The sequence below is a fragment of the Salvelinus fontinalis genome, chromosome 6, assembly GCF_029448725.1.
Source record: "Salvelinus fontinalis isolate EN_2023a chromosome 6, ASM2944872v1, whole genome shotgun sequence".
Classification (NCBI taxonomy): domain Eukaryota; kingdom Metazoa; phylum Chordata; class Actinopteri; order Salmoniformes; family Salmonidae; genus Salvelinus; species Salvelinus fontinalis.
The window spans coordinates 77,521,797-77,547,698 of record NC_074670.1 but is presented as its reverse complement, the minus strand read 5'-3'; the positions used below and the strand labels follow the sequence as shown (position 1 = coordinate 77,547,698).

The 25,902-nt window shown below is 42.8% G+C and overlaps 1 protein-coding gene across 5 annotated transcripts in view; it reads left to right on the top strand.

The window, feature by feature from the left end:
- The window catches only part of LOC129858487 (glycine receptor subunit alphaZ1), a 96,406-nt gene that overhangs the window by 35,662 nt on the left and 34,842 nt on the right, over positions 1-25,902 (top strand). For all 5 annotated transcript variants that reach the window (XM_055927752.1, XM_055927750.1, XM_055927751.1 and 2 more), the window contains 2 exons: positions 13,908-13,975; positions 24,396-24,619. In XM_055927752.1, coding sequence (XP_055783727.1) covers positions 13,908-13,975; positions 24,396-24,619 — 292 coding nt within the window. The remainder of the gene's footprint in view (positions 1-13,907; positions 13,976-24,395; positions 24,620-25,902) is intronic.

The window sequence follows — 25,902 nt, the reverse complement described above, 5'->3', positions numbered from 1 at the left end:
CCATCATCATTACTACTACTACCATCATCATTACTACAACTACCAGCATCATTACTACAACTACCATCATCATTACTACAACTACCATCATCATACTACTACTGCTACCATCATCAGTATTACTACCATCATCATTACTACTACTACCATCATCATTACTACTACTACCATCATCATTACTACAACTACCAGCATCATTACTACTACTACCAGCATCATTACTACAACTACCATCATCACTACTACAACTACCATCATCACTACTACAACTACCATCATCATTACTACTACTACCATCATCATTACTACTACTACTACCATCATCATTACTACTACTACCATCATCACTACTACAACTACCATCATCAGTATTACTACCAGCATCAGTACTACTACTACCATCATCATTACTACAACTACCATCATCATTACTACTACTACCATCATCATTACTACTACTACCATCATTACTACTACTACCAGCATCATTACTACAACTACCATCATCATTACTACAACTACCATCATCATTACTACTACTACCATCATCAGTACTACAACTACCATCATCATTACTACAACTACCATCATCATTACTACTACTACCATCATCAGTATTACTACCATCATCATTACTACTACTACCATCATCATTACTACTACTACCATCATCAGTACTACAACTACCATCATCATTACTACTACTACTACCATCATCACTACTACAACTACTATCATCCTTACTACAACTACCATCATCAGTACTACTACTACCATCATCGGTACTACTACTGCCATCATCATTACTACAACTACCAGCATCAGTACTAGTACTACCATCATCATTACTACTACTACCATCATCACTACTACAACTACTATCATCATTACTACAACTACCATCATCATTACTACTACTACCATCATCAGTATTACTACCATCATCATTACTACTACTACCATCATCATGACTACAACTACCATCATCATTACTACAACTACCATCATCATTACTACAACTACCATCATCATTACTACTACTACCATCATCATTACTACTACTACCATCATCACTACTACAACTACCATCATCATTACTACTACTACCATCATCATTACTACAACTACCATCATCATTACTACTACTACCATCATCATTACTACAACTACCATCATCATTACTACAACTACCATCATCATTACTACAACTACCATCATCATTACTACTACTACCATCATCATTACTACTACTACCATCATCATTACTACTACTACCATCATCATTACTACAACTACCATCATCATTACTACTACTACTACCATCATCAGTATTACTACCATCATCATTACTACTACTACCATCATCATTACTACAACTACCATCATCATTACTACTACTACTACCATCATCAGTATTACTACTACCATCATCACTACTACAACTACCATCATCATTACTACAACTACCATCATCACTACTACAACTACCATCATCATTACTACAACTACCATCATCATTACTACTACTACTACCATCATCAGTATTACTACCATCATCATTACTACTACTACCATCATCATTACTACTACTACCATCATCAGTACTACAACTACCATCCTCATTACTACTACTACTACCATCATCATACTACTACTACCATCATCAGTACAACTACCATCATCATTACTACTACCACCATCATCATTACTACTACCATCATCAGTACAACTACCATCATCATTACTACTACTACCATCATCAGTACTACAACTACCATCATCATTACTACTACCATCATCATTACTACAACTACCATCATCATTACTACTACCATCAGTACTACAACTACCATCATCATTACTACTACCATCATCAGTACTACAACTACCATCATTACTACTACACCTACCATCATCATTACTACAACCATCATCAGTACTACAACTACCATCATTACTACTACACCTACCATCATTACTACTACTACCATCATCATTACTACAACTACCATCATCATTACTACTACTACCATCATCAATACTACAACTACCATCATCATTACTACAACTACCATCATCATTACTACTACTACCATCATCAGTATTACTACATCATCATTACTACTACTACCATCATCTGTACTACTACCATCATCAGTACTACTACCATCATCATTACTACTACCATAATCATTACTACAATTACCATTATCATTACTACAACTACCATCATCATTACTACTACCACCATCATCACTACTACTATCATCATCATTACTACTACTACTACCATCATCACTACAACAACTACCATCATCATTACTACTACCACCATCATCTGTACTACTACCATCATCAGTACTACTACCATCATCATTACTACTACCATCATCATTACTACTACTACCATCATCTGTACTACTACCATCATCAGTACTACTTCCATCATCATTACTACTACCATCATCATTACTACTACTACCATCATCATTACTACTACTACCATCACCAGTACTACTACTACTACCATCACCATTACTACTACTACCATCACCATTACTACAACTACCATCATCAGTACTACTACTACCATCATCATTACTACTACTACCATCATCAGTATTACTACCATCAGCTGTACTACTACCATCATCAGTACTACTACCATCATCATTACTACTACTACCATCATCGGTACTACTACTACCATCACCAGTACTACTACTACTACCATCACCATTACTACAACTACCATCATCAGTACTACTACTACCATCACCATTACTACAACTACCATCATCAGTACTACTACTACCATCATCATTACTACTACTACCATCATCAGTATTACTACCATCATCGGTACTACTACTACCATCACCATTACTACTACTACCATCATTACTACAACTACCATCATCATTACTACTACCACCATCATCTGTACTACTACCATCATCAGTACTACTACCAGCATCATTACTACTACCAGCATCAGTACTAGTACTACCATCATCATTACTACTACCATCATCAGTACTACTACCATCATCATTACTACTACCATCATCATTACTACTACTACCATCATCATTACTACTACTACCATCATCACTACTACTACCATCATCATTACTACTACCATCATCATTACTACAACTACCATAATCATTACTGCAACTACTACCATCATCATTACTACTACCATCATCATTACTACTACTACCATCATCATTACTACTACCATCATCATTACTACTACTACCATCATCATTACTACTACTACCATCATCAGTACTACAACTACCATCATCATTACTACTACTACTACCATCATCATACTACTACTACCATCATCAGTACAACTACCATCATCATTACTACTACCATCATCAGTACTACTACCATCATCAGTACTACAACCATCATCAGTACTACAACTACCATCATCATTACTACTACTACTACCATCATCATACTACTACTACCATCATCAGTACAACTACCATCATCATTACTACTACCATCATCAGTACTACAACCATCATCAGTACTACAAGTACCATCATTACTACTACACCTACCATCATTACTACTACTACCATCATCATTACTATAACTACCATCATCACTACTACAACTACCATCATCATTACTACTACCATCATCATTACTACTACTACCATCATCATTACTACTACTACCATCATCACTACTACTACCATCATCATTACTACTACCATCATCATTACTACAACTACCATAATCATTACTGCAACTACCACCATCATCAGTATTACTACCATCATCATTACTACAACTACCATCATCATTACTACTACTACCATCATCAGTACTACTACCATCATCACTACTACAACTACCATCATCATTACTACTACTACCATCATCAATACTACAACTACCATCATCATTACTACAACTACCGTCATCATTACTACTACTACCATCATCAGTATTACTACCATCATCATCACTACTACTACTACCATCATCTGTACTACTACCATCATCAGTACTACTACCATCATCATTACTACTACCATCATCATTACTACAATTACCATTATCATTACTACAACTACCATCATCATTACTACTACCACCATCATCACTACTACTATCATCATCATTACTACAACTACCATCATCATTACTACAACTACCATAATCATTACTACTACCACCATCATCTGTACTACTACCATCATCAGTACTACTACCATCATCATTACTACTACCATCATCATTACTACTACTACCATCATCTGTACTACTACCATCATCAGTACTACTACCATCATCATTACTACTACCATCATCATTACTACTACTACCATCATCATTACTACTACTACCATCATCACTACTACTACCATCATCATTACTACTACTACCATTATTACTACTACTACCATCATCGGTACTACTACTACCATCACCAGTACTACTACTACTACCATCACCATTACTACTACTACCATCACCATTACTACAACTACCATCATCAGTACTACTACTACCATCATCATTACTACTACTACCATCATTACTACAACTACCATCATCAGTACTACTACTACCATCATCATTACTACTACCATCATATCTACAAATACCATCATCATTACTACTACTACCATCATCATTACTACTACTACCATCATCATTACTACTACTACCATCATCATTACTACTACTACCATCATCATTACTACTACTACCATCATCAGTACTACTACTACCATCATCATTACTACTACCATCATATCTACAAATACCATCATCATTACTACTACTACCATCATCATTACTACTACTACCATCATCATTACTACTACTACCATCATCATTACTACTACTACCATCATCAGTACTACTACTACCATCATCATATCTACAACTACCATCATCATTACTACTACCACCATCATCACTACTACAACTACCATCATCATTACTACTACTACTACCATCATCAGTACTACTACTACCATCATCAGTACTACTACTACCATCATCATTACTACTACCATCATATCTACAAATACCATCATCATTACTACTACTACCATCATCATTACTACTACTACCATCATCATATCTACAACTACCATCATCATTACTACAACTACCATCATCACTACTACTACTACCATCATCATTACTACTACTACTACCATCATCATTACTACAACTACCATCATCACTACTACAACTACCATCATCATTACTACTACTACTACCATCATCATTACTACTACTACCATCATCATTACTACAACTACCATCATCATTACTACAACTACCATCATCATTACTACTACTACCATCATCATTACTACTACTACCATCATCACTACTACTACTACCATCATCATTACTACTACCATCATCATTACTACTACTACCATCATCATATCTACAACTACCATCATCATTACTACAACTACCATCATCACTACTACTACTACCATCATCATTACTACAACTACCATCATCATTACTACTACTACCATCATCATTACTACAACTACCATCATCATTACTACAACTACCATCATCATTACTACTACTACCATCATCATTACTACTACTACCATCATCATATCTACAACTACCATCATCATTACTACAACTACCATCATCATTACTACAACTACCATCATCACTACTACAACTACCATCATCATTACTACAACTACCACCATCATTACTACTACTACTACCATCATCACTACTACAACTACCATAAGCATTACTGCTACTACCACCATCATTAAACTGCTGTCACTACCATCACTCTCCTTTTTTTCTCTCTCTCTCTTTAGTTGAAACTATCTGTGTCTCAAATTGGATGTGGAATTGAAACTGTTAAGTAAAGCAGAGAGGAGTTTGATGGTGGATTGGTCTTCCCCATGGTACCTGTGTTTTACAACCCCCAAAGGACGGATGCTGTATATACACAGGGATGTCACCACCATCGTCCATGGGTTACTGCTATACTAAACCACTGCAGAGCAGTGAAAAACCGCATTGCTGCTTGATTTACAGACAGAACTTCATTACACCCATGTTATGGCCCACGAGGAGTAATCAACTCACTGGCTTTGTGGTTAGAGTGTCTGCCCTGAGATTGGAAAGTTGGGCATTTGATCCCTGGCCAAATCATACCAAAGACTATAAAAATGGGACCCGATATGTCAATCCCTGGCACTCAGCATAAAGGAGATAGATTGGGGGCAATAGACTAGTGTCCTGTCCAGGGGGTGTACTTGTACATCAAGCTACCTCCCGATACGGGAACAGAAGATAGGATCCAGGTAGCCTAGTGGTTAGAGCATTGGGTCAGTAACTGAAATGTTGCTGGATCAAATCCCTGAGCTGACAAGGTAAAAAATATGTTGTTCTGCCCCTGAGCAAGGCAGTTAACCCACTGTTCCCCGGGCGCCGAAGATTTGAATGTTGATTATGGCAGCCCCCCCGCACCTCTCTGAGTCAGAGGGGTTGGGTTAAATGCAGAAGACACATTTCAGTTGAATGTATTCAGTTGTACAACTGACTAGGTATCCCGCTTTCATATGAGCCATTCTGGCTTGCACAAGCCAAGGCTTTACCTACTTAGCAGTTATCTTAAGCTGTTAATGAAGGTGTGAGGAGAATACTGAACACTCATTAGTAAAAACTGTGCTGATGAGTAATATTGGGATTGTGGTTTAGAATGGGTCCCTATGGCATGTATGATGCACCGGTCGCTAAATCTATTTCATATATGTCCAATCTTAATTCCAAGAGCGAAAATGAATTGTTCTGCTTAAATTACTTGACTTGCTGCTCTCGTTACTCTTGTATCGTTTTTCCAGTTTAGAAAAATCAATGAGTGGCGTTTTGATAGCTAAGGCCATGGTCATCTCTTAGCAAGGTAAGGTGGGATGTAGCGAAGCGTTAGTTTCATTATGGTTCATTGCTGTTGTCACTTGTTTTTATTAATGAAAGTGGAGTTTTTATTTTTTGATTTATGAAAGTGGAGATTGGAAGGACAGTACACCACAACCTCAGCAGCAAGCAGAGAGACACAAAGCCACTTCCTACCTCTCTCTCTCAATTTCAATTAAATTACATTTAAGGGCTTCATTGGCATGGGAAACACATGTTTCCATTGCCAAAGCAAGTCAAATAGATAATAAACAAAAGGGAAATAAACAATACAAATGAACAGTAAACATTACACTCACAAAAGTTGCAAAAGAATAAAGACATTTCAAATGTTATATTACATATATACACAGTGTTGTAATGATGTGCAAATAGTTAAAGTACAAAAGGGAAAATAAATAAACATAAATATAGTTTGTATTTACAATGGTGTTTGTTCTTCACTGGTTGCCCTTTTCTTGTGGCAACAGGTCACAAATCTTGCTGCTGTGATGACACACTGTGGTATTTCACCCAATAGATATGTGTAACGGTTGTCCTCCTCCTCTTCGTCCGAAGAGGAGGAGTAGGGATTGGACCAAAGCGCAGCTTTGTTATACGACATTATATTTATTAAACACAACGAAAACTAAACACACTTGACAATTTACAAAATAATAAACGAAGTCAACAGACCTGAACAAACGAACTTACATAAACACGAAGAACGCATGAACAGGTACAGACGACACAAACGAACGAACAAACGAATTAGTCCCGTGTGGTGCACAGACACAGACACGGAAGACAACCACCCACAAACAAACAGTGTGAACAACCTACCTTAATATGGTTCTCAATCAGAGGAAACGTAAAACACCTGTCCCTGATTGAGAACCATATCAGGCTAATAGACAATGAACCTAAACATAGAAACACCTAACATAGAATGCCCACCCCAACTCACGCCCTGACCAACTAAACACATACAAAAACAAGAGAAAACAGGTCAGGAACGTGACATAACCCCCCCCCTCAAGGTGCGAACTCCGGACGCACCACCAAAAGTCTAGGGGGGGGGTCTGGGTGGGCATCTGTCCACGGTGGCGGCTCCGGCTCCGGACGCTGTCCCCACACCACCATAGTCACTCCCTGCTTCCGTATCCCCCTCTCAATGACCACCCTCCAAATAAACCCACCTAAATTAAGGGGCATCACCGGGATAAGGGGCAGCACCGGGATAAGGGGCAGCTCCGGACTGAGGGACGGCAGCTCCGGACTGAGGGACGGCAGCTCCGGACTGAGGGACGGCAGCTCCGGACTGAGGGACGGCAGCTACAGACTGAGGGCTGACGGCTCTGGCTGGTCATGGCTCGCTGACGGCTCTGGCTGGTCATGGCTCGCTGACGGCTCTGGCTGGTCATGGCTCGCTGACGGCTCTGGCTGGTCATGGCTCGCTGACGGCTCTGGCTGGTCATGGCTCGCTGACGGCTCTGGCTGGTCATGGGTCGCTGACGGCCCTGGCTGGTCCTGTCTGGCGGAAGGCTCTGGCTGATCCTGTCTGGCGGAAGGCTCTGGCTGATCCTGTCTGGCGGAAGGCTCTGGCTGATCCTGTCTGGCGGAAGGCTCTGGCTGATCCTGTCTGGTGGACGGCTCTGAAGGCTCATGGCAGACGGGCGGCTTTGAAGGCTCAGTACAGACGGGCAGTTCATGCGGCGCTTGGCAGACGGACAGTTCAGGCGCCGTTGGGCAAACGGGCAGTTCAAGCGCCGCTGGGCAGACGGCAGACTCTGGCCGGCTGAGACGCACTGTAGGCCTGGTGCGTGGTGCCGGAACTGGAGGTACCGGGCTAAGGACATGCACCTTCAGGCTAGTGCGGGGAACAACAACAGGGCACACTGGACTCTCAAGGCGTACTATAGGCCTGGTGCGTGGTACCGGCACTGGTGGTCCTGGGCTGAGGGCACGCACATCAGGGCGAGTACGGGGAGAAGGAACAGTGCGTACAGGGCTCTGGAGACGCACAGGAGGCTTGGTGCGTGGTGCCGGAACTGGAGGCACTGGGCTGGAGACACGCACCACAGGGAGAGTGCGTGGAGGAGGAACAGGGCTCTGGAGACGCACTGGAAGCCTGGTGCGTGGTGTAGGCACTGGTGGTACTGGGCTGAGAGGTGGCGCCGGAAATACCGGACCGTGCAGGCGTACTGGCTCCCGTGAGCACTGAGCCTGCCCAACCTTACCTGGTTGTATGCTCCCCGTCGCCCGACCAGTGCGGGGAGGTGGAAAAACCCGCACCGGGCTATGTAGGCGAACCGCGGACACCATGCGTAAGGCTGGTGCCATGTAAGCCGGCCCGAGGAGACGCACTGGTGGCCAGATGTGTAGAGCCGGCTTCATGGCACTTGACTCAATGCTCAATCTGGCCCGGCCGATACGAGGAGCTGGTATGTAGCACCGGGCTATGCACACGTACAGGAGACACCATGCGCTCTACTGCGTAACACGGTGTCCGCCCGTACTCTCGCTCTCCACGGTAAGTACAAGGAGTAGGCGCAGGTCTCCTACCTGACTTCGCCACTCTCCCTTTTATCCCCCCCCCAATACATTTTTGGGGTTTACTTTCGGGTTTCCTACCGCGTCTTCGTGCTGCCTCCATTCGCAGGTATCCCTCCTCGCACTGCGCCAGAGAATCCCAGGCGGGCTCCGGCACTCGCCCTGGGTCGATCGTCCACCTGTCAATCTCCTCCCACGTAGTGTAGCCCAGATCCTTCTCCTGCTTCCGAGCTAGCTCCTCAAAACGCCGCCTCTCTGCTTTCGCTGCCTCCAGCTCAGCTTTGGGGCAGCGATATTCTCCTGGTTGAGCCCAGGGTCCCATTCTGTCCAATATTTCCTCCCAAGTCCACGAGTCCTGTTTTTTTGGCCGCTGTTGCTGGTTCCTCTCACGCTGCTTGATCCTTGTTTGGTGGGTGGTTCTGTAACGGTTGTCCTCCTCCTCTTCGTCCGAAGAGCAGCGTTGTTATACGACATTATATTTATTAAACAAGACGAAAACTAAACACACTTGACAATTTACAAAATAATAAACGAAGTCAACAGACCTGAACAAACGAACTTACATAAACACGAAGAACGCATGAACAGGTACAGACGACACAAACGAACAAACAAACGAATTAGTCCCGTGTGGTGCACAGACACAGACACGGAAGACAACCACCCACAAACAAACAGTGTGAACAACCTACCTTAATATGGTTCTCAATCAGAGGAAACGTAAAACACCTGTCCCTGATTGAGAACCATATCAGGCTAATAGACAATGAACCTAAACATAGAAACACCTAACATAGAATGCCCACCCCAACTCACGCCCTGACCAACTAAACACATACAAAAACAAGAGAAAACAGGTCAGGAACGTGACAATATGGGAGTTTATCAAAATTGGGTTTGTTTTCAAATTCTTTGTATATCTATGTAATCTGAGGGAAATATGTATCTCTAATATGGTCATACATTTGCCAGGAGGTTAGGAAGTGCAGCTCAGTTTCCATCTCATTTTGTGGGCAGTGTGCACATAGCCTGTCTTCTCTTGAGAGCCAGGTCTGCCTACGGCGGCGTTTCTCAATAACAAGGCTATGCTCACTGAGTCTGTACATAGTCAAAGCTTTCTTTAACTTTCCTCAGAGCTTTCTCTGTTTAGGGCCAAATAGCATTCTAGTTTGCTCAGTTTTTTTGTAAATTATTTCCAATGTGTCAATTAATTATCTTTTTTTTTTCTCATGATTTGGTTGGGTTTAATTGTGTTGCTGTCCTGGGGCTCTGTTGGGTCTGTTTGTGTTTGTGAACAGAGCCCCAGCACCAGCTTGCTTAGGGGACTCTTCTCCAAGTTCATCTCTCTGTAGTTGATGGCCTAGTTATGGAAGGTTTGGGAATCGCTTCCTTTTAGGTAGTTGTAGAATTTAACAGCTCTTTTCTGGATTTTGATAATTAGTGGGTATCGGCCTAATTCTGCTCTGCATGCATTATTTGGTGTTTTATGTTGTACACGGAGGATATTTTTGCAGAATTCTGCATGCGGAGTATCAATTTGGTGTTTGTCCCATTTTGTGAAATCTTGGTTGGTGAGCGGACCCCAGACCTCACAACCATAAGGGCAATGGGTTCCATAACCGATTCAAGTATTTTTAGCCAGATCCTAATTGGTATGTCGAAATTTATGTTCCTTTTGATGGCATAGAAGGCCCTTCTTGCCTTGTCTCTCAGCTCGATCACAGCTTTGTGGAAGTTACCTGTGGCGCTGATGTTTAGGCCGAGGTATGTATAGGTTTTTGTGTGCTCTAGGGCAAAGGTGTCCAGGTCTGACAGAAACTGTGCAGAATATCTAGGTGCTGCTGTAGGCCCTCCTTGGTTGGTGACAGAAGCACCAGATCTCTCTCTCTCTCTCTCTCTCTCTCTCTCGATGCACTGTGCCCAGACCATTATGAATAAACATAGTAAAGCAAATCATTGTGCTCTACAGTATGAGTCACCCTGCCTTGACAGTTAGTGAGCTGTCCTTTATCCCTCTCTCCCCATTGTGGAGAAAGAGAGAGAGAGAGAGAGAGAGAGAGAGAGAGAGAGAGAGAGAGAGCGAGAGAGAGAGAGAGAGAGAGTGAGAGACAGAGAGAGAGAGAGAGAGAGAGAGACAGAGAGAGAGAGAGAGAGACAGACAGAGAGAGAGAGAGAGAGAGAGAGAGAGAGAGAGGGGACATTACATTTCCCAACCCTTTCAGTCACATGCTGCAAGGAAGGAATGTCAAGAAAATACAAATGATTACATCTACTTCCTCCTCTTTCCTCCTCCTCTTTTCTCCTCCTCTTTCCTCCTCCTCTTTCCTCAATTTCTTTCCTTCCGCTTTTCTCCTCTTCCCTCCTCTTTTCTCCTCTTTCCCCCTCCTCTTTTCCCCTCCTCTTTCCCCCTCCTCTTTCCCCCTCTTCTTTCCCCCTCCTCTTTTCTCCTCCTTTTTTCTCCTCCTCTTTCCCCCTCCTCTTCCCCCCTCCTCTTTTATCCTCCTTTTTTCTCCTCCTCTTTTCCCCTCCTCTTTCCCCCTCCTCTTTCCCCCTCCTCTTTCCCCCTCCTCTTTTCTCCTCCTTTTTTCTCCTCCTCTTTCCCCCTCCTCTTTTCTCCTTCACTTTCCTCCTCCTAGTTTTGTCACAAGCATTTCATGCTTTGAAAGTAGACTTTATAGACTTTAAGTAGAAATTATTTGGAAGATGTCCTGAGTTATTTTTTTCTTGATTACTTATTTTGTCCTTGTGAGTCTGTGATTACTGTATTGATTTTAATTTAATTAAATGATGTACCTCAAAAACAAGATATTTGCTCCGGGGTAAAATGTAATGATTATTTCCTGTGGTTGTATTTGATAGGTTAACGAAGAACTAAGTGTGTGTGTGTGTATATCTGTGTGTGTGTGCACATCTGTGTGTGTGTGTGCACATCTGTGTGTGTGTACTCCCTACTTCCTTAGTGCAGCAGCTGTGAGACAGTGACAGGGACAATAATTGCTCATCAAAATAATTCAGAGCCTTCAGTTCATTGTAGCTGCCAGGCATCTGTATTAGAGAAAGTTAGAAATCTTTAACACGGAGGTTGTTTGTGTTGAAATGTAAAGGACGTGAGGGAATGTAGTCCTGCTGTGACATGAGACTATGTACACTTAGACTGTACCCTATATATAACTGTACCTTCGTATCCCACACATTTGATGTAAGTTCAAATGTTGTAAAGTTTTTGATATAAACCTGACATGTCATCAATAAGTAGAATCCTTTAATTGACCACAATGATTGGCTTTCCGGCTTTATGTAAAGGTACCGGTGATGAGGAGTGGTTTTTCTTGGAATTGGTGCGTAATATAATTTACTGTTCAAAGCCAATATCTGTCATTTCCTGAGGTGATGGATGGGGGCTAGACTTGTTCCCATTGCTGTCCTTTCTCCCTGAGCCAATTGAAAGTCAACTCTTGTCACCGGGCACTGGGTAATCACATTTTTGTTTGTACAAGCAGGTAATACGACCTTCAACGGACACGCTTCAACCCTGTGGTGTTTGTTCTAACCTTGGCACTGTTGCCTGGAAACAACATTGGAGTGTCTCTGAGGATCTTAGCGGTTTTTTTTGGGGGGGGGGGACATTCTCATAATCTCTCAGTCAACATGGAGCGCTGTGTGTTTACAACGTGATATTACAGTATCTCTGTGTACAGTTTTACACAGGCTTATGGGATATTACGTTGTGGTCCTCTGTAACTCAGTTGGTAGATTCCCAGGACCACCCGTACTTAAAGAATGTAAGTCACTTTAAATAAAAAAAACTTCTGCTAAATAGCACACGTTATTATATTCATATATAATGTGTTCCACAAATATACTACTTAACAATCCATTTGTGTCTCTTTTTTCAGTGTAATAAAGGAGGAAGGAGGAAGGAGGAAGGACTGTGTTTTCAGTGTAATAAAGGAGGAAGGACTGTGTTTTCAGTGTAATAAAGGAGGAAGGACTGTGTTTTCAGTGTAATAAAGGAGGAAGGTCTGTGTTTACAGTGTAATAAAGGAGGAAGGACTGTGTTTTCAATGTAATAAAGGAGGAAGGACTACGTTTTCAGTGTAATAAAGGAGGAAGGACTCTGTTTTCAGTGTAATAAAGGAGGAAGGACTGTGTTTTCAGTGTAATAAAGGAGGAAGGACTGTGTTTTCAGTGTAATAAAGGAGGAAGGACTGTGTTTTCAGTGTAATAAAGGAGGAAGGAATGTGTTTTCAGTGTAATAAAGGAGGAAGGACTGTGTTTTCAGTGTAATAAAGGAGGAAGGACTGTGTTTTCAGTGTAATAAAGGAGGAAGGACTGTGTTTTCAGTCTGCAAGGAGGGATTTTTGTTTCACAGTTCTTTAATAAGAAAATAATATTATTTATTTTTCATTCTTTTACAGGTCCCCCTGTAAACGTAACATGCAACATTTTTATTAACAGTTTCGGGTCCATCGCTGAAACAACAATGGTAAGTCCAAATGTGTTTACCTTTCCAATGTTAAAACCCTTCAACATAAAGTACATTGATTTCTGTTGAGATTGATGTTTTGAAGTTAATGTGAGGATTTTTTTTTTCATTTTCAACAGTATTTTGACTTGTAGAACTATGCCTCTAAGATTGTGATTGAATTTAAATAATGATGTCCTTAATATGCGATGTGTCAACATTTTCTTCTGGAATTACAAGCCGTGCCCCATCAACCTAAATATTTAGAATAATATTTATCTGCCTCATTGAACTTCCTCTCTACTCAAATCTCAGTTCCTACGGGTTTCATATCTAGTGTTCAGATAGCTTTGTGTTGTCAAGGGGGTGTCATTCAAACTCATTTTGGAAAGAGTACAAATTTATCAGGTGGTTTATATTATAAAATCATCAGTTGTTGATTATTTATCAATATAGTAGAACTAGAGGTCTACGATCTCTAGCAAAAGATACAGAGGTGAAATATATGTTGTTTGATGGACAGTAGACCAACATGGAGACAGAAAGACATTAGACCAACATGGAGACAGAAGGACATGGAGACTAACATGGAGACAGAAAGACATTAGACCAACATGGAGACAGAATGACAGTAGACCAACATGGAGACAGAAAGACAGTAGACCAACATGGAGACAGAAAGACAGTAGACCAACATGGAGACAGAATGACAGTAGACTAACATAGAGACAGAAGGACAGTAGACTAACATGGAGACAGAAAGACAGTAGACCAACATGGAGACAGAAAGACAGTAGACCAACATGGAGACAGGAGGACAGTAGACTAACATGGAGACAGAAGGACATGGAGACAGAAGGACATGGAGACTAACATGGAGACAGAAAGACAATAGACTAACATGGAGACAGAAGGACATGGAGACAGAAGGACATGGAGACTAACATGGAGACAGAAATACAATAGACTAACATGGAGACAGAAGGACAGTAGACTAACATGGAGACAGAAAGACAGTAGACTAACATGGAGACAGAAATACAATAGACTAACATGGAGACAGAATGACAGTAGACTAACATGGAGACAGAAAGACAGTAGACTAACATGGAGACAGAAATACAATAGACTAACATAGAAACAGAAGGACATGGAGACAGAAGGACAGTAGACTAACATGGAGACAGAAAGACAGTAGACTAACATGGAGACAGAAATACAATAGACTAACATGGAGACAGAATGACAGTAGACTAACATGGAGACAGAAGGACAGTAGACTAACATAGAAACAGAAGGACATGGAGACTAACATGGAGACAGAAGGACAGTAGACCAACATGGAGACAGAAATACAATAGACTAACATGGAGACAGAAGGACAGTATACCAACATGGAGACAGAAAGACAGTAGACCAACATGGAGACAGAAATACAATAGACTAGCATGGAGACAGAAGGACAGTAGACTAACATGGAGACAGAAGGACAGTAGACTAACATGGAGACAGAAGGACAGTAGACCAACATGGAGACAGAATGACAGTAGACCAACATGGAGACAGAAAGACAGTAGACTAACATGGAGACAGAAAGACAGTAGACCAACATGGAGACAGAAGGACATGGAGACTAACATGGAGACAGAAAGACATTAGACCAACATGGAGACAGAAGGACAGTAGACTAACATGGAGACAGAAAGACAGTAGACTAACATGGAGACAGAAGGACATGGAGACTAACATAGAGACAGAAAGACATTAGACCAACATGGAGACAGAAGGACAGTAGACTAACATGGAGACAGAAAGACAGTAGACTAACATAGCGACAGAAGGACATGGAGACTAACATAGAGACAGAAAGACAGTAGACCAACATGGAGACAGAAGGACATGGAGACAGAAAGACAGTAGACTAACATAGAGACAGAAAGACAGTAGACTAACATAGAGACAGAAAGACAGTAGACTAACATAGAGACAGAAAGACAGTAGACTAACATAGAGACAGAAAGACAGTAGACTAACATAGAGACAGAAAGACAGTAGACTAACATAGAGACAGAAAGACAGTAGACCAACATAGAGACAGAAAGACAGTAGACCAACATGGAGACAGACGCATTGCAGGTATCAGATCATAGAAACAGACACAACCCACTGGGCACAGATGTCAATTCAACGTCTATTTCACGTTGGTTCCACGTCACCTCGTTGAAATGGAAACAACTTTGATTCAACCAGTGTTTGCCCAGTGGGATAGCAGGTAGCAGATCAATGTGTGCTCTGCTGGAAATCCCTGTCTGTACACAAGTCAAATACAGTCAAGGACTGTGGGTGTCATAGAAATGATAGGTTGGCTTTCTATTCATCTGGAGGCACTCAGTTAGATAGTATGGAATTCAAACAGGTCCTGATGACAGATCATTCCTACCTCTTTCCTACCTCACTGTCGTCCATAATGACAGCATATTTAAGGGTACTGGAGAGCACAAAGCAGGGAGAGAAAATAAAGCAAGTGGCTGGGATGGAATGGGATGGAATGGGCTGGGGCTGGGATGGAATGGGATGGGAAGGGCTGGGATGGGAAGGGATGGGATAGCCTTGGATGGGATGGCCTTGGATGGGATGGCCTTGGATGGGCTGGGCTTGGAGGGGCTGGACTGGGATAGGCTGGGATTGGAGGGGCTGGGATGGGATGGGCTGGGATGGAATGTGCTGGGACCGGATGGGATGGATTGGGATGAGCTGGGATGGACTGGGATGGGATGGGATGGAATGGGCTGGGATGGGAAGGGATGGGATAGCCTTGGGTGGGATGGCCTTGGATGGACTGGGCTTGGAGGGGCTGGGCTGGGATGGAATGGGCTTGGATGGGATGGGAGGGGCTGGGATGAGCTGGGTAGGGAGGGGATGGGATGGGATGGGAGGAGCTGGGATGGGATGGGAGGGGCTGGGATGAGATGGGCTTGGTTTGGCTGGGATTGGCTGGGATGGGAGGGGAGGCGCTGCGATGGGATGGGAGGGGATTGGCTGGGATGGGAGGGGACGGGCTTGGTTTGGAGGGGATGGGAGGGGCTGGGATGGGAGGGGCTGGGAGTGGATGGGCTGGAATGGAATTGGAAGGTTGGGTTGGTAGGATTTGAGATAGGATGGGATGGGCTGGGAGGGGCTGGGATGGGATGGGAGGGGATGGACGGGGACGGGCTTGGTTTGGAGGGGATGGGAGGGGAGGGGCTGGAATGGAATTGGAGGGTTGGGTTGGTAGGATTTGAGATGGTAGGGGCTGGGATGGGAATGGAATTGGAGGGTTGGGTTGGTAGGATTTGAGATGGGATGGGCTGGTAGGGGAGGGGAGGGGAATTGCTGGGATGGGAGGGGAGGGGATGGCCCTAGTCTCAAGTCTCCATGCCAAGCTGCGATTGATTTGGATGGGCTGGGAGGGGAAGGGCTGGGATGAGAGGGGAGGGGATTGGCTGGGAAGGGAAGGGAGAGGCTGGGATGGGAGGGGAGGGGCTGGGATTGGAGGGGATGGGCTGGTAGCGGATGGGAGGGGAAGGGATGGGCGTGGATGGGAGGGGAGGGGAGGGGAGGGGAGGGGAGGGGAGGGGAGGGGAGGGGAGGGGAGGGGAGGGGATGGCCCTAGTCTCAAGTCTCCATGCCAAGACGCATCAGTAGAGCTTTAACTAAAACTGCTGCAGACTGCACAACCTCCTCATGCAGAACAAATTCATGATTTTCCACTCTTTTTCTCCATCTACACTCCACAACCAGTGGAATTGATCCGGAAGCCTTTCCTCCAAGTCCTAGTCTCTCTCTCTCTCTCTCTCTCTCTCTCTCTGCCTCTCTCTCTCTCTCTCTCTCTCTCTCTCTCTCTCTGCCTCTATCTCTCTCTCTCTCTCTCTCTCTCTCTCTCTCTCCTCTCAATTCAATTTAAGGGCAAATAGTTAAAGTACATAAGGGAAAATAAAAAAAACATAAATATCGGTTGTAGTTGATCAAAATGGGGTTTGTTTTCGAGTTCTTTGTGGATAATCTGAGGGAAATATGTGTCTCTAATATGGTCATACATTTGGCAGGAGGTTAGGAGGTCAGTCAAGGTCATTCTTCTCTTGAGAGCCAGGTCTGCCTACGGCAGCCTTTCTCAATAGCAAGGCTATGCTCACTGAGTCTGTACATAGTCAAAGCTTTCCTTAAATTTGGGTCAGTCACAGTGGTCAGGTATTCTGTGTGCTCTCTGTTTAGGGCCAAATAGCGTTCTAGTTTGCACAGTTCTTTGTAAATTATTTCCAATTTGTCAAGTTTTCTCATGATTTGGTTGGGTCTAATTGTGTTGCTTTCCTTGGGCTCTGTGGGGTCTGTTTGTGTTTGTGAACAGAGCTCCAGCACCAGCTTGCTTAGGGGGCTCTTCTCCAGGTTCATAGCTCTGTATGTGATGTCTTTGTTATGGAAGGATTGAGAATCGCTTCCTTTTAGGTGGTTGTAGAATTTAACGTCTTTTTTCTGGATTTTGATAATTAGCGGGTATCGACCTAATTCTTCTCTGCATGCATTATTGGTGTTTTATGTTGTACACTGAGGATATTTTTGCAGAATGCTGCATGCAGAGTCTCAATTTGGTGTTTGTCACATTTTGTGAAATTTTGGTTGGTGAGCGGACCACAGAACTCACAACCCTAAAGGGCAATGGATTCCATAACCGATTCAAGTATTTTTATTCAGATCCTAATTGGTATGTCGAAATTTATGTTCCTTTTGATGGCATAGAAGGCCCTTCTGGCCTTGTCACTCAGCTCGTTCACATCTTGTGGAAGTTACCTGTGGCGTTGATGTTTAGGCCGAGGTATGTATAGTTTTTTGTGTGCTCTAGGGCAACGGTGTCTCGATGGAATTTGTGTTTGTGGGCCTGGCAACTGGACCTTTTTTGGAACACCATTATTTTTGTCTTACCGAAATTTACTGTCAGGGCCCAGGTCTGACAGAATCTCTGCGAAAGATCTAGGTGCTGCTGTAGGCCCTCCTTGGTTGGGGACAGAAGCACTAGATCATCAACAAACAGTAGACATTTGACTTCAGATTCTAGTACGGTGAAGTCGGTTGCTGCAGACTGTTCTAGTGCCCTCGCCAATTTGTTGATATACACTGCTCAAAAAAATAAAGGGAACACTTAAACAACACAATGTAACTCCAAGTCAATCACACTTCTGTGAAATTAAACTGTCCACTTAGGAAGCAACACTGATTGACAATAAATTTCACATGCTGTTGTGCAAATGGAATAGACAAAAGGTGGAAATTATAGGCAATTAGCAAGACACCCCCAAAAAAGGAGTGATTCTGCAGGTGGTGACCACAGACCACTTCTCAGTTCCTATGCTTCCTGGCTGATGTTTTGGTCACTTTTGAATGCTGGCGGTGCTCTCACTCTAGTGGTAGCATGAGACGGAGCCTACAACCCACACAAGTGGCTCAGGTAGTGCAGTTAATCCAGGATGGCACATCAATACGAGCTGTGGCAAAAAGGTTTGCTGTGTCTGTCAGCGTAGTGTCCAGAGCATGGAGGCGCTACCAGGAGACAGGCCAGTACATCAGGAGACGTGGAGGAGGCCGTAGGAGGGCAACAACCCAGCAGGTCTAGTTGTCTAATTCTACAACCACCTAAAAGGAAGCGATTCTCAATCCTTCCATAACAAAGACATCACCTACAGAGCTATGAACCTGGAGAAGAGTCCCCTGACCTCCAGCAGCAAACCTTTTTGCCACAGTTCGCATTGATGTGCCATCCTGGATGAGCTGCACTACCTGAGCCACTTGTGTGGGTTGTAGACTCCGTCTCATGCTACCACTAGAGTGAGAGCACCGCCAGCATTCAAAAGTGACCAAAACATCAGCCAGGAAGCATAGGAACTGAGAAGTGGTCTGTGGTCACCACCTGCAGAATCACTCCTGTTTTGGGGGGTGTCTTGCTAATTGCCTATAATTTCCACTTTTTGTCTATTCCATTTGCACAACAGCATGTGAAATTTATTGCCAATCAGTGTTGCTTCCTAAGTGGACAGTTTGATTTCACAGAAGTGTGATTGACTTGGAGTTACATTGTGTTGTTTAAGTGTTCCCTTTATTTTTTTGAGCAGTGTATGTTGAAGAGAGTGGGGCTTAAGCTGAACCCCGGTCTCACCCCCGGGGTTGGAACGAAATGTGTGTTTTTTGTCCATTTTAACGACACACTTGTTGTTTGTGTACATGGATTTTATAATGTTGTAGTTTTTTTCCCTCAACACCACTTTCCATAAATTTGTATAGCAGACCCTCATGCCAAATTGAGTCAAAAGTTTTGCCTTTGATTTGATTTGTTTGTTTATAAATTAGGGTGTCCAGGGTGAATACGTGGTCTGTCGTACGATAATTTTGTAAAAATACTATTTTCTTTCTCTCTCTCTCTGTCTCTCTCTTGTTCTCTCTCGTTCTCTCTGTCTCTCTCTCTCTCTCTCTCTCTATCTATCTCTCTATCTATCTCTCATTCACACTGAAACGTTCAAACTAGTTGAGAAAGAAATGGAATAAGGGATGGGTGGAAGTGAAACTAAAGAGAATTAGATCATTCAATCTTTAGTGCTTATAGGGCTGGTGAGAACAATGTTTCATGCAGTAATGATCCGACTAAGTCTGCGTCGCAAATGGCACCCTATTCCCTGCATAGTGGGCTCTGGTCAAAAGTAGTGCACTATGTAGGAAATAGGTTACCATTTGGGACGCACATGACTCCTGGTCCACAATAGGAACCTGAGGTCCTCTGTGACCCACCGCTGTCTAATTGTTTACCCGGCTTTAAAGTTACGATTCCCAGGGGGAAAAGCCAGAGGCTATTTAATTAGCTCTCCTAACTTGTGTCCCAAATGGAAAACCTATTCTTTGACCTGGGCTCAGAGGCACTGGGCAAAAGTAGTGCACTATGTAGGCAATATGATGCCATTTTGGGACTCATTCCTAGACTGCTGCTCTTTCATTTTCCTTCTTCGAGAGGCGAGAGAGTGAAACGCATAAATCCCAAAGTCCTGTTTGTTACAGGGTGTTGGTGGAATTGGTTGGGTGTTGCCCCATGCATCATAAATCCCAAAGTCCTGTTTGTTACAGGGTGTTGGTGGAGTTGGTTGGGTGTTGCCCCATGCATCATAAATCCCAAAGTCCTGTTTGTTACAGAGTGTTGGTGGAGTTGGTTGGGTGTTGCCCCATGCAGACCAGAGTCATCATGAGACTGCATAGCCAAAACTTGAACTTTTAAAAAATGTCACAGCCAGGACTAGGAGAGGGTGCATTTGGCCTTCGGCTTGAATCGCATTAAGGATTGGGTGCTCTGCTGTTGTGGTAAATCAGTTTGCTGAGATAAATCACACTCAACATGTCTGAGAAAGTTCACCTATGGCTTCTGCTGATGCTGATGGATGAGTGTGTGAGACAACTCTATGCTTTGTAATCCAACAGTATACTCCATGATTCAAAATCAGACTGTTGTAGCAGAGGTTGGGTCAGAACCAGACTGAGACCTGCACTATGGTGTTGTTGGCTCTGGAGCTAATGCCTTGGCTCCTGACCTGATCCTCTTTTCACGTGTAGGAGACCCTTGTTTGAACCCAGTTGGTCACACTATGTTAAGGATCCTTTTTTTCAATCACACACATTAAATACGTTTACATTTGGTGACCGCGGTGAGATTTGGTCTGATATTACAATTGTATTTATATCTTACTTGATCTCACTTATAATGTGTAATAGTAAGGAGTTGATAGTAATAAACAGTCGAATCAGTCATTGTAGTAAGACAACCATCGAAATGGGAATTACTCAATATGGCCGCCCTTTCACCCATCACCAAACATTGACTTGAACAGGGGATTTCCTGTTATATTTCTATGTTGGCAACAAACCAAGGTCTAATGAATGCCCCTGTGGTAAACTAGCAGTGTTTCCCAGTCTGCCATCTCTCTCTGTCTGCAAGACTACTGAGGTAGATGATAGGTATAGACTTCATGCCAAATGGCCCTGGTCAAAAGTAGTGCACTAAATAGGGAATAGGGTGCCATTTGGACTGCAAATATATTCTTGGTCGGATGGTTGCTGCATGTGTCTGTAGTTGCTCATGGTCTCTACACTTTTAGAAAAAAAGGCGCTATCTAGAACCTAAAAAGGTTATTTGGCTGTCCCCATTGGAGAACCCTTTTAAGAACCCATGTTGGTTCCATGATAGAACATGGAACCTAAAACCAAAACGGTTTTACCTGGAACCAAAAAGGTTTCTGCTATGGGGACAGCCGAAGAAGCCCTTTGGAACCCTTTTTTCTAAGAGTGTAGATGTATTAGTGATTCAGTCACTTCTCTCTGCTAGTGAACAGCAGCAGATGTGTTGTCATAATGTGTGAGATATTATCTAACTGTGCTGGAAGATAAACTTAAAACCGCCTCGGCTCTAACTTTTTTTTATTTTATCCTTCGTTGGGGGGATATTTTCATATTCCACCTGTGTGTTTAGAATCTAGATTACTGCTATTTTAAATAATGAAAAGGTCTACGAAGACCTCATTCTGTAATCATAGTTAGACTAGACCTCATTCTGAAATTAGTCAGACTAGACCTGATTCTGTAATCATAGTCAGACTAGACCTCATTCTGAAATCATAGTCAGACTAGACCTCATTCTGAAATCATAGTCAGACTAGACCTCACTCTGTAATCATAGTCAGATTAGACCTAATTCTGTAATCATAGTCAGACTAGACCTCATTCTGTAATCATAGTCAGACTAGACCTCATTCTGTAATCATAGTCAGACTAGACCTCATTCTGTAATCATAGTCAGGCTAGACCTTATTCTGTAATCATAGTCAGACTAGACCTCATTCTGTAATCATAGTCAGGCTAGACCTTATTCTGTAATCATAGTCAGGCTAGACCTCATTCTGTAATCATAGTTAGACTAGACCTGATTCTGTAATCATAGTCAGACTAGACCTGATTCTGTAATCATAGTCAGACTAGACCTCATTCTGTAATCATAGTCAGACTAGACCTCATTCTGTAATCATAGTCAGACTAGACCTCATTCTGTAATCATAGTCAGACTAGACCTCATTCTGTAATCATAGTCAGACTAGACCTCATTCTGTAATCATAGTCAGACTAGACCTCATTCTGTAATCATAGTCAGACTAGACCTCACTCTGTAATCATAGTCAGACTAGACCTCATTCTGTAATCATAGTCAGACTAGACATCATTCTGTAATCATAGTCACACTAGACCTCATTCTGTAATCATAGTCAGACTAGACCTCATTCTGTAATTATAGTCAGACTAGACCTCATTCTGTAATCATAGTCAGACTGGACCTCATTCTGTAATCATAGTCAGACTAGACCTTATTCTGCAATCATAGTCAGACTGCCTCATTCTGTAATCATAGTCAGACTAGACCTCATTCTGCAATCATAGTCAGACTACCTCATTCTGTAATCATAGTCAGACTACCTCATTCTGTAATCATAGTCAGACTAGACCTCATTCTGTAATCATAGTCAGACTGGACTCTACATTTGTTGATCTTTTTTTTCTCCCAATTTTTTTTTTTTTTTTTTCAAACTAAATTCCCCCTAATAACGAAACAGGTCTATCTGTGTGTAGTGAGATAATTGCTCGACAATGTCCTTCTAATGTTGTGGCTGATTGCCATTGGAAAGGTCACCTGCTGTCCCCTCCGTCGACTGATATATCATGCCTCGCTACATTACAGCCTAGACAGCTTAATGGTCATTATGGGATGATATAACGGCACGCTCGTTCTCTAGAATAATTGACAATTACGGTGGACTGTTGTGCCTATAGGCCACAGCTCTATTGAAGGGTCTTCTAAAGGACATTTACATGATGAACCACCAGGACCATTATTTATCTCCTGCCTTAATAGTGCTACTGCTACTCAGACAGGCGTGATTTGCATAAACAATCTACACCTGGAAAGCCCAATAACGTCTATAGAGTCTTTAGTTTAACTAAGCTTTATTCAATAAAAATGCATAGGGTTTTTAAGGTCGAAAGAATTGGAAACCGATCCCCATGTCTTGTGCAATCATTTAACCTAGAAATTAATGATTATATTAAACAATCAAACAAACAAACCAATCAACCAACCAACCAATCAATCAACCAACCAATCAACCAATCAACCAATCAATCAACCAACCAATCAACCAATCAATCAACCAATCAACCAATCAATCAACCAACCAATCAACCAATCAACCAATCAACCAACCAATCAACCAATCAATCAATCAATCAATCAAACCTCCCTCTGAGTCCTGGCTATGCAATGCACTGACATAGCTTGGCCTTTCTCTGACAATCTGATGCACTTATTAACATTTAACTGTTCTCTCCCCAGGACTACAGAGTGAATATCTTCCTGAGGCAGCAATGGAACGACCCCAGGCTGGCCTATAGTGAATACCCCGACGATTCTCTTGACCTGGACCCATCTATGTTGGACTCTATCTGGAAACCTGATTTGTTCTTCGCCAATGAAAAGGGCGCCAATTTCCATGAGGTTACGACTGACAACAAGCTACTAAGGATTTCAAAAAATGGGAACGTATTGTATAGTATTCGGTATGCTATTCTTTTCTTGTTTTATATTCGTCTTGTTAGTTTCTCAGAATGTCTATCCGGTGCTAGACCTATGGCTGACAGATGAATGTCTATCCGGTGCTAGACCTATAGCTGACAGATGAATGTCTATCCGGTGCTAGACCTATGGCTGACAGATGAATGTCTATCCGGTGATAGGCCTATAGCTGACAGATGAATGTCTATCCGGTGCTAGACCTATAGCTGACAGGTGAATGTCTATCCGGTGCTAGACCTATGGCTGACAGATGAATGTCTATCCGGTGCTAGACCTATGGCTGACAGATAAATGTCTATCCGCTGCTAGACCTATAGCTGACAGGTGAATGTCTATCCAGTGCTAGACCTATGGCTGACAGATGAATGTCTATCCGGTGCTAGACCTATGGCTGACAGATGAATGTCTATCCGGTGCTAGACCTATGGCTGACAGATGAATGTCTATCCGGTGCTAGATCTATGGCTGACAGATGAATGTCTATCCGGTGCTAGACCAATGGCTGACAGAGGAATGTCTATCCGGTGCTAGATCTATGGCTGACAGATTAAAGTCTATCCGGTGCTAGCCTATAGCTGACTGATGAATGTCTATCCGGTGCTAGACCTATGGCTGACAGATGAATGTCTATCCGGTGCTAGACCAATGGCTGACAGAGGAATGTCTATCCGGTGCTAGACCTATAGCTGACAGATGAATGTCTATCCGGTGCTAGACCTATAGCTGACAGATGAATGTCTATCCCGTGCTAGATCTATGGCTGACAGATGAATGTCTATCCGGTGCTAGACCAATGGCTGACAGGTGAATGTCTATCCGGTGCTAGCCTATAGCTGACAGATGAATGTCTATCCCGTGCTAGATCTATGGCTGACAGATGAATGTCTATCCGCTGCTAGACCTATAGCTGACAGATTAATGTCTATCCGGTGCTAGATCTATGGCTGACAGATGAATGTCTATCCGGTGCTAGACCTATAGCTGACAGATGAATGTCTATCTGGTGCTAGACCTATAGCTGACAGATGAATGTCTATCTGGTGCTAGACCTATGGCTGACAGATGAATGTCTATCCGGTGCTAGACCTATGGCTGACAGATGAATGTCTATCCGGTGCTAGACCTATGGCTGACAGATGAATGTCTATCCGGTGCTAGACCTATGGCTGACAGATGAATGTCTATATGGTGCTAGGCCTATAGCTGACAGATGAATGTCTATCTGGTGCTAGACCTATGGCTGACAGATGAATGTCTATCCGGTGCT